Source organism: Galleria mellonella, unplaced genomic scaffold (genome assembly GCF_026898425.1).
Source record: "Galleria mellonella isolate WM207_F2 unplaced genomic scaffold, CSIRO_AGI_GalMel_v1 utg133, whole genome shotgun sequence".
Lineage (NCBI taxonomy): Eukaryota > Metazoa > Arthropoda > Insecta > Lepidoptera > Pyralidae > Galleria > Galleria mellonella.
Window position 1 is genome coordinate 2,229,244 of NW_026441990.1, and position 15,585 is coordinate 2,244,828.

General features: G+C 32.0%; 2 protein-coding genes across 2 annotated transcripts; both read left to right on the forward strand.

The window, feature by feature from the left end:
* The first annotated feature begins 1,342 nt into the window (after positions 1–1,342).
* On the forward strand, positions 1,343–5,640 carry LOC113511191 (vesicular inhibitory amino acid transporter). Its single transcript, XM_026894806.3, has 4 exons — positions 1,343–2,041; positions 3,115–3,277; positions 3,354–3,483; positions 3,559–5,640. Exons 1-4 carry the CDS (start codon positions 1,903–1,905, stop codon positions 4,741–4,743), a joined length of 1,617 nt encoding a protein of 538 aa, XP_026750607.2. The 5' UTR covers positions 1,343–1,902; the 3' UTR covers positions 4,744–5,640.
* Positions 5,641–7,762: 2,122 nt separating this feature from the next.
* LOC113511238 (uncharacterized) lies at positions 7,763–15,286 on the forward strand. Its single transcript, XM_031912118.2, has 10 exons — positions 7,763–7,872; positions 8,220–8,387; positions 9,143–9,220; positions 9,513–9,645; positions 10,555–10,786; positions 11,677–11,866; positions 12,406–12,505; positions 12,950–13,063; positions 13,771–13,895; positions 15,113–15,286. The coding sequence occupies exons 1-10, from the start codon at positions 7,810–7,812 to the stop codon at positions 15,254–15,256; spliced, it is 1,347 nt and encodes a 448-aa protein (XP_031767978.2). The 5' UTR covers positions 7,763–7,809; the 3' UTR covers positions 15,257–15,286.
* The last annotated feature ends 299 nt before the right edge of the window (positions 15,287–15,585 follow it).

Consider the following 15,585-nt stretch of genomic DNA (forward strand, 5'->3'; position numbering starts at 1 on the left):
TGAGGGGTCGCTCTACACCGCACGGTACAGGGTCGCCACTCAAGACCTTTCTTCCTCATCTGTTGGCAGTTCTTCGAGCTATGTGACCAGCTCATTGCCACTTCAGCTTGCTTATCTTTAAAGAAAGTGTTAAGTATAAAACTGGATATATGTAAAGAAAGATGATGACCGAAGAAAAGGTGGAAGGACTGTATGAAAGATGATATGCATAAAATAAAAGTGAGCTCGGAAATGACAGTTGACTGGATTTTGTAGAAGAAGATATACTACGCTGATCCCCAATAAATGGGAAAGAAAACAATTATTATATCTTGTAAGATTTGATTCACGGATTTTATCACAATTCAATCGTACCTAATATAGAACCAACAAAAATAATTATATATGAAAATAAAATAAAATTATAATTAAAAATAATTTTATATTAACAAAAGAAAATTATCAAAATAGGTTCAAAATTAACTATAAGCTACACACCAAAAAATACCATCGAATTAAGTTGAAATCGCTTAATATGAACTTTCTTTTTATGATACAGACGGTTATTAAAAATATAAACCAATGAAAGTACATACTTTTTCTAAGGAAACATGGAGTAAAAAACATAGGATAAAAATGTTGTGCTTCCCATACTAATACATATGTCGATTAACGTAACGATATACAATTATTTTTACACTTATTTTAAATTTATCCTGTATTTAAAAAATATATACCACTAGATACCATATAAGAATGTCATTTTTTGTTGGAAATTAAATTATATTAATCAAAAATAAAATATGCACTTCATTAAAAATATCTATTTAAGATAGTAATTATACCTTACAAGTATTATAATATTACTTGTAGGTACATGAATACCTACAAGAAAATTTATAATATACAGTTTATATGAATTATGTTTTACTTCATTGAAATAGTTCATAAAAAATTTAGATTGCTGAACAATTTTAGCTTATGTATTAATCGATAACGGTATTATTATTTAATACAATTTATAAATAAATATAAGAAAGCTCTAAAATTTCTAACTCGAATGTCAACAAATTGTGAAAAATTTATCAAAATTATTCTACAATTAAGACATTTCACAACTTAGTTGTTATTTCTGGTTTTAATCTGGTATAAGTAAGTAAAGTATAAGTAACAATTGCAAAAAACGATGATTATCTATATTTGCATTTAAAGGATATTACGTGTACCTAATCCTTTATTTATATAAATGAGCAAATTTTTAGTTCATTAATTATAAGACAAAAGTGGACATCACAGATCTGCGAGACCGCTTTCTAGAGTAAGTCATCACGATCCTATCATATCGATCGTTCCGCCGCGCATCCACCGCGCGCCGAACCCTCCCCGCCGATCACAAAACTGAGCCGAGCAGCTTTCGCACAAAAGAAAACCTAATTTAAAATGATAAAAGCCAGAAAAACACAAATGTGAAAAGAAATACATAAAGTGCAGTGAAGTGTGAGAGTGTTCACTCAATAAAATAAATACAAAACCTATTGACGCAAAAATGACCGAATAAATGAAAAAAAATCATGAAAATGGCTGTCCCAAAACCATTCGGCATATTATTACAATAATGTAATATCAAATCAACATAGCATAGTGTAAAGAAGTCTTCCAAATTAATATAAAATTTAAAATAATTAATATTAATAAGTATCATAATAATAATATATTGTAGCGTTATTGAAAATCGATGTCTTCCCGTGAACGTCAATTTTGAAGTGATAAGTTAATAATAATATATATTCAGATTATTAGAATTATAAATAAAACTAATTGGTTATTTTGTAATTGGTTATATCAACAATATTAAAAAAAGGATAAATTCACGAATATTGTGGTGTAATTCGTTTGTGATTTTAAAAAAATATTGTCGACAAAATGATAAACCTCGGCCGATTTAAGTTACCACCACTAAAGAATGCCCTGGATGTGGCTATGCAGACGGTTAGACAACAGATGCCTGATAAACCAGGCCCACCACCGCGACCTCCGCAAAACGTTAGATTCGCTAATCTAGGTAAGAATGTTTTTATTATATTATAATACCAATTGTATGTTTATGTTTACGTTATAGCTATATCTATAATAGTCACCAAAAAAATGCTTCCGATTACCCTTTTAAAGATTATTACCAAGAACAAATTTATTTGATTTTCCTCTTTATCCTGAGGCTTCTCCCGCGTAGATATGAATCAAAACTATCAATACGTTCTATTTTATTTACTAAATTTCATTGAAGCCTGTTCTGTTGTTTGCGGGTAATTTATTAATAAATGTCTGTATATCTTTAAAAAATTTAGAGATGAAATTGATGGAGTCGTTTCAAAATTTTCTATTTCAAAATAAACGTTTGTGTTATTCTATTTTAGCAAAATAATTCATAAAACTAATTATAAATTATAATAAATCCAAACAAATAAAGTAGGTCACAGATTTGGTTTTCGCTAGATGTCGCCACTGCTTGAACATTGAGTGTAAATTTTTGGTCCTAGAATAGACTTAACATTGTATTTGATTTCTATACTCACATATGTGATAGTATACGAGTACATTACATAACCTGTAAGGGCAAAGAAGCTGATTTCTAATAAAAAGTGATAACCCTAACCATATACATGATAATGAATGATATATCATGTATACGACAAACAACTCATAAACACAAAATTTTCTTAAAAGTTGTATTCAGAAGTAACTTTCTTTCGCCAATGTTAAATTGGAAATAATTACGAATAGTCACGAAAATAGGCCTGTAAGTAAAAATAGTCATATTAGGTATACATATTTTAACAGAACTAATTAAATTGTAATTAAGGCCAAAATTGGTAGATGATTGAGTCTGAAATACAAAGTACAGTATAAGTAGGAACATTGGGTATATTAACTATTTTAGCTTATTTTACCGGATTTACTTAATTTAAATCGAATTAAAGAAATGGTCAAAAATTATATGAGAAGAGTGAGTCTAAAATTCAAAGACATATAGCTAATTCCAATGCACAAAATCAATTTAAGAAATGAAATGATCCCATACTTATAGTTTTTATTTTTTCTATTTTAAAAATCATTTCAATATTTCTTATCACTCAGATATGGGTGAGAGCTGTGAGCTCTCCACCATGAACGAAACCACATCGCCAACGTATCAGTCTACTAATCCGACAAATCCGTTTCTAAGCGAAAATCTACAGGCTGAGGACTCCTTTACCAGTTATCAGAATACTTACCCTCAACAAGATGGCCAAGCACCAAGGTACGGTAAACTGTATACATTGTATAAAAACATGGCAAGTATACTCAAAGCCTAATCATAAATATGACTATTTCAGAACTCAAAGCATGCAAAGCGTCGACTTCTATGCATCTTCAGAAGAAGGCGGTTTTGAAGAAGGTGGCGGTAAACCTGGTGCAAAAATCAATGAATTCCAAGCAGCTTGGAACGTTACTAACGCTATTCAGGTAAAAATTGTCCCCAACGAAAATATTTCGAACAATAATTACTCTACAATTAAACCATGAAACTTTCCTTTACAGGGAATGTTCGTAGTATCTCTCCCGTTTGCCGTATTACAAGGCGGTTATTGGGCCATAGCTGCAATGATAGGCATTGCCCACATCTGTTGTTACACTGGGAAGATCCTCGTCGAATGCCTATACGAAGACGATCCTGTGTCTGGCCAACGCATCAGAGTCCGCGACTCCTATGTCAGCATTGCTAAAGAATGCTTTGGTAGAAAATACGGTGCTAGAATAGTCAATATTGCGCAAATCATTGAATTACTGATGACCTGTATTCTCTATGTAGTGGTCTGTGGTGATTTAATGATAGGGACTTTCCCTGATGGCTCTATTGATACTCGTTCTTGGATGATGCTGACGGGAATATTTCTGTTGCCTTTAGCATTTTTAAAATCATTGAAAAGCGTCAGCATGTTATCTTTTTGGTGTACAATGAGCCATTTGATCATAAATGCAATTGTTCTCGGTTATTGCATTCTTTATATCGGAGATTGGGGATGGTCAAAAGTGAAGTGGAGTTTGGATTTTGAAAACTTCCCAATAAGCTTGGGTGTTATCGTTTTCTCGTACACTTCTCAGATTTTTCTGCCAACATTAGAAGGCAATATGGAGGATCGGTCTCGATTTGAGTGGATGTTAAACTGGTCTCATATTGCAGCTGCAGCTTTCAAATCTATATTTGGGTATTTGTGTTTCTTAACCTTTCAAAATGACACTCAACAGGTTATTACTAATAATCTTCGCTCTGCTGGATTTAAGGGACTCGTTAATTTCTTTTTGGTTATCAAAGCTGTGTTGAGCTATCCATTGCCATACTACGCAGCGTGTGACTTGTTAGAACGCGCGCTATTTAGAGGTAAACCGAAGACCCTTTTTCCTGTAATTTACGCTTTGGACGGCGAATTAAAAGTTTGGGGTCTTGCTTGGAGACTGGGTGTGATAATGTTCACCATTTTGATGGCTATTTTCATTCCACATTTCGCTATATTGATGGGTTTTATCGGCAGTTTTACTGGTACAATGTTGAGTTTTATATGGCCAGCGTATTTTCATCTCAAATTGAAAGGCAACCAGTTAGAAAGTACGACTATTGCGTACGACTATTTCATTATAGGACTAGGTGTTCTGTTCGGTATTATAGGCATGTATGATTCTGGTTCAGCTCTCGTAAAAGCTTTCAAGATAGGCTTACCATTCTAACTTATCGCAGTAGTTTTAGGTAATTGTTGAACTATTTTTAGATATTATGCATACATTTTGAGATGATTATTTTGGCAGAAAGTGTAGTTGTTGCAATTTGTTCCACAAAAACATGACTTCAAGTTATTATACTTTGTATCATTTTAGTAAAATAACTAGTCAATAAAAATAAATGTTTTCATATGTTATAGATTTATCTATACAATTTTATTAAATGTATGATAATTAATTGTTTAATATAAATATTTATACAAAAAAAAAAACAAATATCACGGTCTTCCAAATTAGCATATTTTATGTTTTTGACGTATATATTATAACAACGAAGTCTTACATGAAATATACACATATGACTAAAACTTATAAGAAATTTACTTTGCTTGTAAAAATGTTGACTACGCATATGTTTGGAATATATTTACATACTTATTATTAAATAATGCTAGGCATTTATTGTAGGTATAAAATGTTACTGATCTCATGAATGACTCGGTTTCGTTTTACTATTAAATAAAAACATACAGAAATGATGATATCTAATTATAATGTATTACTAAAATTATATTGTATATTACTATGTCTGCATTATTTTCGTTTTTAATTGAAGTGTATTTTATTTACTTCGGCATTTTACTTATCGTGATGTCTAAAATAAAAAAAATATATAACGTATACCTATAGAAATTACTACTGAATACTCCATTTTCGAAGCTAATTATCGTTGTTGATTATAATAGAGTAATATATACATGTATAATACATGTTACTTAGATTAGTAACGTAATAGTAACAGTGAGAATGCGTGGAAATATGTAATCCCAGTGACGGATTTATACATTTGCCAGTAGGCTGTTCAAAACCCACCCTTACCTTCCTCTATTCGAAACCCGAGTTCACAAGCATTTCAATATATATATATATATATATATATATATATATATATATATATATATATATATATATATATATATATATATATATATTTAATAAAATTGCAACTTCATGATTACAAAATCAATTGCCCCAAATTTGCCACCTCTAAAATCTGCCGCCCTAGGCACCTACTCAGCCTGCTGGTAAATCCACCACTGTGTAATTTATTGACAATAAATGTTTGAAATTTTAGATATACAGTTAATATTATATTTAAGTATCAATTTTTTTAATTCACATATATGAGTGAATATAGATCACGTAATGTCTAGATGGAGCATAAAGGTTCAAATAGCATCCCAAAAAAAAGCTGATGCGTCGTTTTTCATAGCGTATAGAAATTTGAAAGTATAAAATATTCATAATACGAACATAAACAAAATGAAAATTTATGTAGTAAAAGACCTCAATTACAAATTTGTACCTAACGACAAATTGGTCCATTTTTAGAAAAAGTTGACCATTTTTGTCTAAGCATATGTATAGGGACACACACTATCTAAACTATATTAATCTATACAAGACACATCAAAATAAAGACTTTTACTTACATATGTTTTTCTTTAAGTTTGCTATAAGTAACAACTATAATTGGTGTCAAAAAATCTAATTTTTATAATTTATAATTTAATTATTTATTATTTACAATTGATAGCAAATCTACAATCAATGATCTATATATAGATAGATAGTGTCGTTGAGATTCTTCGCGTAAGTCATTTATTTGAGGTTTCCGTGTTATCTGAATGAACCTAATCTGAAACTACAACCTTAAGCGATTATCCAATATTTAAATTAATTGTTACAAAAATTTTATATAATATTCTCTATAAACTGCTCTCCTGTAAAGCGCCAAATTTTCTCTTGACGCGAACTTCAATGACTGCAAACACTTGCTAAATAGACGTCCTTCTACCTTTACTTAAGTAAAAAATATTTCTTTCTTTCCTATGATCATTTACTAGGGATGATTATTCGTTTCATTAAGTAGGCTTTTTTTATTTTAATAAATAAAAATATCTGTCTTCTAAAGTGATCTACATTTTTATATAAAACAAGAGATGAAAAAAAGTTATTGTACGATATGGCCTGGATTAGAGCTGGTTAGAAGAGAATGCATGAATTAGTTGCCCCGACAAAAGAGAACTCTTAAATGAGAAGAGAAAATGCGATATTTATTAATCATTTTGTTAAATAATTTATTAATGCGTGAATATCATATAATAATGGTGTAATATATTTATTGTAAAATATATATGTATTATCTTAATATATAATAATAATATACAACTTATTGATATAATAACAAAAAGAGATGTTTTTGTTATTATATTAGAGGGAAAGATTTAAAATTTAAATCAATAAACTATATATTAAAATTACCATTTTATTATGTGATTAATATAAAATAATGATGTTAACTGTATATCTAAAAAAATATAATGGGCTTCCAAAAGTTGATATTATATATAATGATAAAATATATCTACTTACTGAAATGAAATCTGAATTATTGAAATTTAATGTACCTATTCATAGATCTTCCATTTGATAACAAACAATAGCTTAAAAATATTTAGAAATGTATCCAAGTGCAATAATGTTGTATAAAATTATACTTAAAATACATGTAAAGTGATGAAATGAACAATTCTAGGTGTGTATTTTAAATAATATAAAGTGTTATGGGATATTTATGTTTTGTTTTAATCGCATCACCTTTTATTAATAATACAATTGAATTTAATTTATACATTATTAATTTCACACATTTTGTTATGCAGGATGTATTCGACATCATGGCTATTCTTTTAAAGGAATGTAATACGAATGAAAGTAAATATTTTCCTCAAAAAAATATAAATACGTAATCAAAATGCGAAATAAAAATGTAAATCTCTTCCAATATATTTAGTATGTAAAGCTCATTTTCCAACGCTTACCTTACACTTTATTAGTCTTTAACGAAAATATTAATACCCTAAACAGGTAAATAATTTTCATATAGTATGTATAGGCCTTAAAATTTAATAGCATATCAATTAATGTCTAGGATAAAGTTGCAATAAAAGTGCCAATTATACTAATTGACTCTCCCGCGCTAAGTTCTTTGGCAGTCGCCATGTTGCCAAAATGGACGCCTATATTCGCGCATGCGTGCTGTTCACATTATGTGTCAGCTGGGTTCACATAAGGGTACGAAATTTTAGCTTAACTATCAATAACATCAATATCAATAGATTAAAAACATCTAAATAAATAAAAATGAAACATCTAATAAATTAATTATTAAAATAATTAACTAAATTTACAACTAAATAATTATAAACATTTTTACACAGATTTCGTACTTATATCAGATATATTAATTAACCGAGATAAAAATGTAGGTACTTCTTCACCCCAAATTTTACACATATTACAAATATCACACAACAACTTTAATGATGAATGGTAACCATTAATATATCAAATAATAAACAAACTCGGTTATAGAGTTTAATATATTAGGACGTAAAGATTATTTATTCCTGAATCTATAGGCGTACAACATCCGGAACCATCCATGCTGTTTGGAACCCAACGAGAACTTGACTCTTGCTATGATCATAGATGCGTTTGAGATTTATGGCCACGATCCCACTGACAAACTGGACAATTTGTGGCTATACCAGAACGAAATGATGCGTATCAAGACCGCTGAAGACCAGGTACTAAAACTATTTCCTGATATACCAAGGGTATTTATCTATCAGATTGTGTTTCATAAAAAAAGTATTCAATTGTGGCAAAACCAGTTACCTATATTGATTTAAAACTACTGATCTGATATTAATAAAGTTTCTATGGAACCACTCTTTCAAATAAAAAAAAAAGAATTTCTCAAATCGATTTACTTACGGACTACGAATTTACAACTGACGGAGTTAAAATACTACTTTTTGTAATCGGTTGAAGAGACACATCAACGACCAACATTATGGTGATTCATGGTTTACAAATATTACTACTCGTGTTTTTTATGCAACTTAGAATGTCAGCGCCCTCTGACGACAACATTTTCTAGGCCATCATCATCACATACGAAGGCCTCTGACGTGACTTTCGAAGCACTAGGCAAGTGATAATGATGAAAACATGAGTTTGAAAAACTAAATCATTTCAAATTCATTATTATACTATTTTCAAATTCATGTTATCATTACTAGAATTTGATGTTAGAACTTCAAAACTGCAACAAGTGTTATTCGTCTGGGCTGCCTGTGTTAACAATATTAATAAATAGGTACGTAAAGTGACCCATGCAAATATTTTGCCGCTCCGGGCAGAAAACATCATTTATCACCGTTGTTATTGCCACTTATTTGGGCCCAAATATTGATCCCTTAGGCCATATAGGCCATATATAAATTTGTTCTGAAGTACAATCCCGTTATTGAATTATTTAAAGAAATTTCTTTTGCAGTACACAATTAACGAGCGAGTACATATAGCTACGGACCATCTTGCTCGATTCATAAAACTACATATTCAGGAATTAAAGGTAATTACAAGCTACATATGTCTCTCAGATCAAAATTGTCCTAACCTTATCATATAACCTACTACAAACCTATTTTAGCCATTACAGCGTTTAGCCACTTTCTCTCAAATTGAAAATTTGGTGCAATAGAAAAAGACAAAGCACTTCAATAACTAAGATAGATTTTTGTGGCCAATTCCTCTGGCATTGTTAACCTTATAACAAGTACTATTCAATATTATAAACCTAAACTGATTAAAAAGAAACTGCCCCCGTATTTATTATATATTTTAGTGAGTAATTATTTCAAAAGGTGCTCCTCATAACGCTGGATGACGTGATAGACAATATGCTGACTATGTACGAGAACCATAACTCGGTAGCGGCTGAAAGGAAAGCCACATACACCGGAGGGCCTGTCCCTATGGAATTTTACATGAGCCAAGGTAAAGACCATAATTTATAGATGTACATACTTTTACTATGAATCCAAGCCTCTTATTAAAAGTGTAATGCCACAATACAGATTCGAGAATTATTTAAACATGAATCTCTCTATTTGCCTACTACGAGAAGATTTTCCTTTATTCAGCACGATCCTGCATATATAGCATCTTAATTGTTACTCTAACAAGCCTCTAAAAAGCGTCAAATCATTTCGCTGAAGCACATCTTCTAGCTATTTTACCTTCACTTTTCTCAATACAAACAACTTCTCCAGGTTCTAAGCAAAATTTCGAAAAATTGGATAGAGTTTTTTCTTCTTTTTTTCTGCTTTTGATCTTTTGATCTGCCAGAGATCGAAAATAAATGCTTATTAGTATGATGCTCTTACAATATGCAGTCATCGTAAAGGCAATCCGAATGAAATCATTAATAGATCTATGAAATGAATAAGAACATCTCTCTATATCACACTCGGAATATCATTCATCTATGATATTCCGAGTGTGATATATATAACTTTATAAGTTATAGAGGAAGATAAAACCGTAGAGAGATCTATCTATCTAGAGAGAGAGCTATCTTAGTAAGTAATAATAAAAAAAAAATCTAATCCTAACACAAATTGTTAGGATAAGTAATGAAACCGGAACAGTATGATTGAAAAAAAAACCTGCTTTGTGGGGGTCAGACTACTTATTCGATTCGTACGTTTTTTTTATACCGCCTGATAGTATGTGGTTACCGTAGCCTATAAACGCCTGCAATACCAGGAGTATTACTTGCGCATTGTCGACTCTGAAGAAATCTCTTTACCCCCTTTTAAAGTACCCCATGCTGTAGTCTCTTGGAAAACCGTTTACGATCATCGACAATTTTTACAAGAAATATACATACCAGCCTTATTTCAGAGTTCTACTGCGGCAAAAACGTATACATCTTCATGTCAGAATTATACAGCGACATTTATAATATGGGCCGTGGCATTGCGCCTTACTGCAAGGACCGCTCATTCGTGTTTCTCGGATTCCTGCACTTCCACGACGAACAGAAGTACTACCTCGTCGACGACCCAAGCATATCGTTCCCAACTGATAATTATCTGCACGGTCTGGAATGTCATATGGGTATATGCATATTTAGGTGAGTTAGCGAATCATTAATGCTCTTTCAAGCCCGTAATCATCATCTTCCTACCCTTATCCCAATTATTATTTGGGGTGGGCGTAATATGTTTTTATCCATATTACAAAAAGATTTGGTTATTAGTTTTACGACCGGCTGCCTGCCTGACGTAAACCCTCTTTGGGCTTTTCTTTTTTTTTCTTCTTTCAAGCCCGTAATGTACTTTGTAATAACTAACTGGGCAATGAGAAATCAGACAACGAAGGAAAGTATTCTGGATTATTGTTCTAAAAAAAATAAGTATATATATATATATATATATATATATATATATATTGTAATCTTCAAGAAAAGAACATATTTCTTTTTAAAAAGCCGGTAGCAAACCTGCAATACCTCGCGATACTTCTGGTGTTATGGATGATTCTAGGCAACAGTAGTCACTTACCATCAAAAGAGCCGCATGCTTGTTTGCTCGCTGTGTTATAAAAAATAAAAAGAATAAGTTGTTTTAAGCACCTAAATAAAATATTTTTATAACAGATAGAATATGGGTAGAATTGAGTCAAAACTATTTTTAATTTAGTTCTTTTTTTAATATTTTTTTTTCATCATATTTCTTAGTGATTACTATCATAACATTTGGTTTAAGTACCTATACAATAAAAATTTTAGAGTTAAAGATAGAAGAACTTAAAAAGGAGCCTAGTAAACAACTTAATGTCCAAGTACAGAAGTGCCTGGCGAAGGATGACAAGAAGAGCCGAATTCAAATTAAAAGTGGATAATGAGGGACAATTCGACTCCTCAAATTTACCCCATGACTAAAATTACACTCGATTTCTCTCTAAGCACTTATACACATTTATATATTTTATAATTAAATTATTATTTTTCTACATCACAAGATTCCCCTTCAAAAAAATTTTACATCGAACTAGAGACGTGACTACACTACCTAAAGCAATCGTTAAGTGTGGTCTAGTGATGTACAAACTACCGCCTCTAACCGCCGCCTCCTGTATCATCGCTTCGGGTTCCTTTATCCTGGACTTCAACATACAAGGATTGCGGTACAGGCACCATGATTACTTACTAGTAAGTCATATATTTAACTAGCAATCCGCACTGGCTTCACACGGATTCGATTCATTACAAAACATTGAATTTATTTACTAATACAAAAACTTCGTTAGATTTCTATGGAAAAAAATAAATAAATGACAGTCAAACCTATAAAAATTTCGTTGCATGGATTAGAAAATACATAAAGACAGCGATTTTATTTTATAAATAATTAATTAACTTGTTGTCGTCATATATATTTAATTAATAAGTTATTATAACTGTAAACCTCCCTCAAAAATAAATAAATAACAGTTAGAGATAATAATATATATTCTAAATTTCTAGGATATTCTTCGCATATTCAGGGAATATTAGAGAGGTAAACCGAGTAAATTTGGTCACAGCAAAATTTTATGTTATTGACCATTAAAAAAAAAACAACAATTCGAGTTTTGCCCTTTGCTATATGCTCATACAACATCAGAAAATATGATCCCATGATCTATAGATTGATAACTAATTGATAAATACAGACTATACTACTTCATATATAAGGATACAATTTGCAGACAACACCTAACGGGCAGACATACTACACAAAGGAGCCCCACACGCCGCTGGTGTGTGACCACCATGTCTGCGAATGGAACTATACCAACCATTATGGTGGTAAGTAGCTAATATCCCCAAACAAATACATTTTGTTTAACAAATTGAAAAAAAATACCACTACTTTGCTAAAATATAAACTATTAAAAAAATATGTATAAAATCATTGCCAATGTCATTCAGGATAATGTAAAAATTGCAACGATATCTACCCCATAGCAACACCCAATTCATTCAGGTATTTAAAAATTATGGTAATAAAGAAACTGACAAACTTAAAGCCTAAAAACATTTCACTTCTTTCTTTAGCGTTATTTAATCTATTAATTTTATACTTTTTTATCCGCCATGTTTGTAAGAGTATGTTACGCACACTTATTCATCAATTACGAACCAATTATGACAATCACTCTTTGCAATCAATAAAGTTTATTCAAATATTATTCTTGCCTGAAACACCAAACTAGTTGGTAAACTAGAGAATGTATTTTTTTTTTAATATAGGTCCGTTCTTAATACCCGGTGATCCTGGCACCGGTATAGACCCTGTACCGCCGTACATAGAATCCACTCCGAAGCCGGAGGAACCTGATGAGGAAGACAACATCACTGTACCATGTAATATATTTGTTAATATCTAGATATTAGTAGAAAGGGAGTTATTAATAGTAAGGACTGGCGGCTCAATTGCTATCAATAGAAATACTCTGTCAAGTTCACATCTACGCAGTATGTATGTGGGGGGAAAGGGATTGTTAGTAATCGAGACTGAGAATCCCATTGCTGCTAGCAATATACTCAACCAGGTCGACCTCCTCGCGGTTCCCCCTGGAAACTATTATGATTAATTCCAGATGAATTCATCATGATGGGCTAACTGGTCTGTTTTCATCCTCATCGATCATCCTTCACTGGCGCCCCGCCAGCGTATAGCCCCCGTTAGCGCAGGCGGGGTTACCATTCCATTTTTATCCAATAAAAAAAAATAGCACAAGTGTAGATGGTTACTACTTATCAAGTTTGTGATACCATCGATGATGTGCAACACATACTGTTATTGACGTATAAATTCGATGGAAAGAAGAATCCATACGTTATTTTCAGGTAAATAAATAAATATTGGTCTTATTCAATCTATATTAGCAGAATTGATTTGAATACTGAATTCATACCCATTAATTTCTCTCTTTCCGTGAGTAGAGAAAGTAAATAAAACCTAACCTGAGAGATTATTTCAGGGTACGACAGAGCTGATACCTGAAACTTAACATACCTATTTACCAACTTATCAATAACTTTAAAAATTAATATGTAATTATTTTTAGATATATTGGACGGATGCCTGTTTATGTACCCACCGAATTACGGGTCCATAGCAGGGAAAAGTTATCTCGACTCTGTGGACCTCCACAACGACAGGTTCACGTGTAATGCGGCGGGTGGAAACAAGGTGCCACTTATTTTTAAGCGATTTCCAAAAACTTCCATAGCCACAAATAATTCAACCAATAAGTATCTACCAGAGATATATCTGAGAGATAAAAGCAAACGCCGCGCCCCTATTTCTCCCAAAGTATCTTTAAGCCCCCCCCCCCTCCCCATACCTTCTTTAAAATTAATAATAATAATAATATTTTTATTTAAGAAAGATACAGTTGCATAAGGTACAATTTACAATTTTTACAATTTATATACAACGAGAAAATATCTGCATTACCATCAGTCCCCAAACTAGGCCAGACCTGTATCTTGGGGACTATGAGTGCGATTACCTATTTATTAGTACACTTTATTTACCAAAAAATAAAATAAATAAATAAGGAAAACTATGTAAAATGGTGAGTACGTGTGTGCGTGCGTGCGTGTGCGTGTGCGTGTGCGTGTGCGTGCGTGCGTGCGTGCGTGCGTGTGTGTGTGTGTGTGTGTGTGTGTGTGTGTGTGTGTGTGTGTGTGTGTGTGTGTGTGTGTGTGTGTGTGTGTGTGCGCGCGTGTGCGCGTGCGTGTGCGTGTGTATGTGTGTATATGTGTACGCGCGCGCGTGTATATGTTGAATTGAATTCAGAGCTCTCCAGTACCGCCAAATCTGCAGTAAAGTAGGTTAAACCTTCGAAGAAAACTGCACTCAATTTGATGCAGCAATTTATGTGTAATACTGGAACGAACAGACAACCAGCGGATACAATTTCTAAAAATTATTCTTTTGGTTTCTATTGACCTTATACCAATTTAGCCCTCATATAAATTTTTCTTCAACATCTCCATGTACAAACATCGTCTACATACAGTTTTATTATATGTATTAGTAAGATTAAAATTAATACGCACGTTTTAGTGCCAACTGAGGCATTACACTACTAAATACGCCGTGGGAAGCTTTTTTTTTATAACACAGAGGGCAAACAAGTTTACGGCTCACCTTTCAGAAACTACTGCCGCCCATGAGCACCCAGCAACATCAGATGTATTATAGGTGTGCTCCTAAAGAATATGCTATTTTCTTGAAAGTTACGATGTCATATCAGTTCGAAAATACGCCGCTAGAAGTTTGTCATTTTCAGCTCCTTAAATGATTTCAAATTCATCTATATAATAAAGTCTATGTATTGGCAGATGCCTCCATATTTTTTAACTATAAAAATATTACTGCCAATGGTCTGCTCTCCTCAGGGACTTTACTGGTATCCGCAATGGATGGGCGCAATGCCCCATCATCCGTATTCCTCGTTGGTGAACCAGAAGAACAACTTCGAACCGCCCGGCGCATTCTATCCTCATCAAAAAGAATACGACGATGAACAGGGCAATGAATAATTTTAATTATAATAAATTATAATGAATATACAGGCTTACTGTTATTGCTTACAAATACATTTGTCGTTCCAAATGGTGATGGTAGGTGAGACATTTATAGGCCTTCTTATTATCTCTCATCTCTCGTATGGAAAAGACCTTTGAATATTATATTTTTTCTAATATTTCATATACAATTTATGTCTTCCACAAAAAAAACTTCAATTATGGATAAATCAGTTATTTCTATTTAAAAACTAAAGGACTAAACGAAACATTGATAATATTTCTATGAAACTAATCTAGAAGTATATCCTTTTAAATAAAAAAGATATAACTGACAGAGTTAC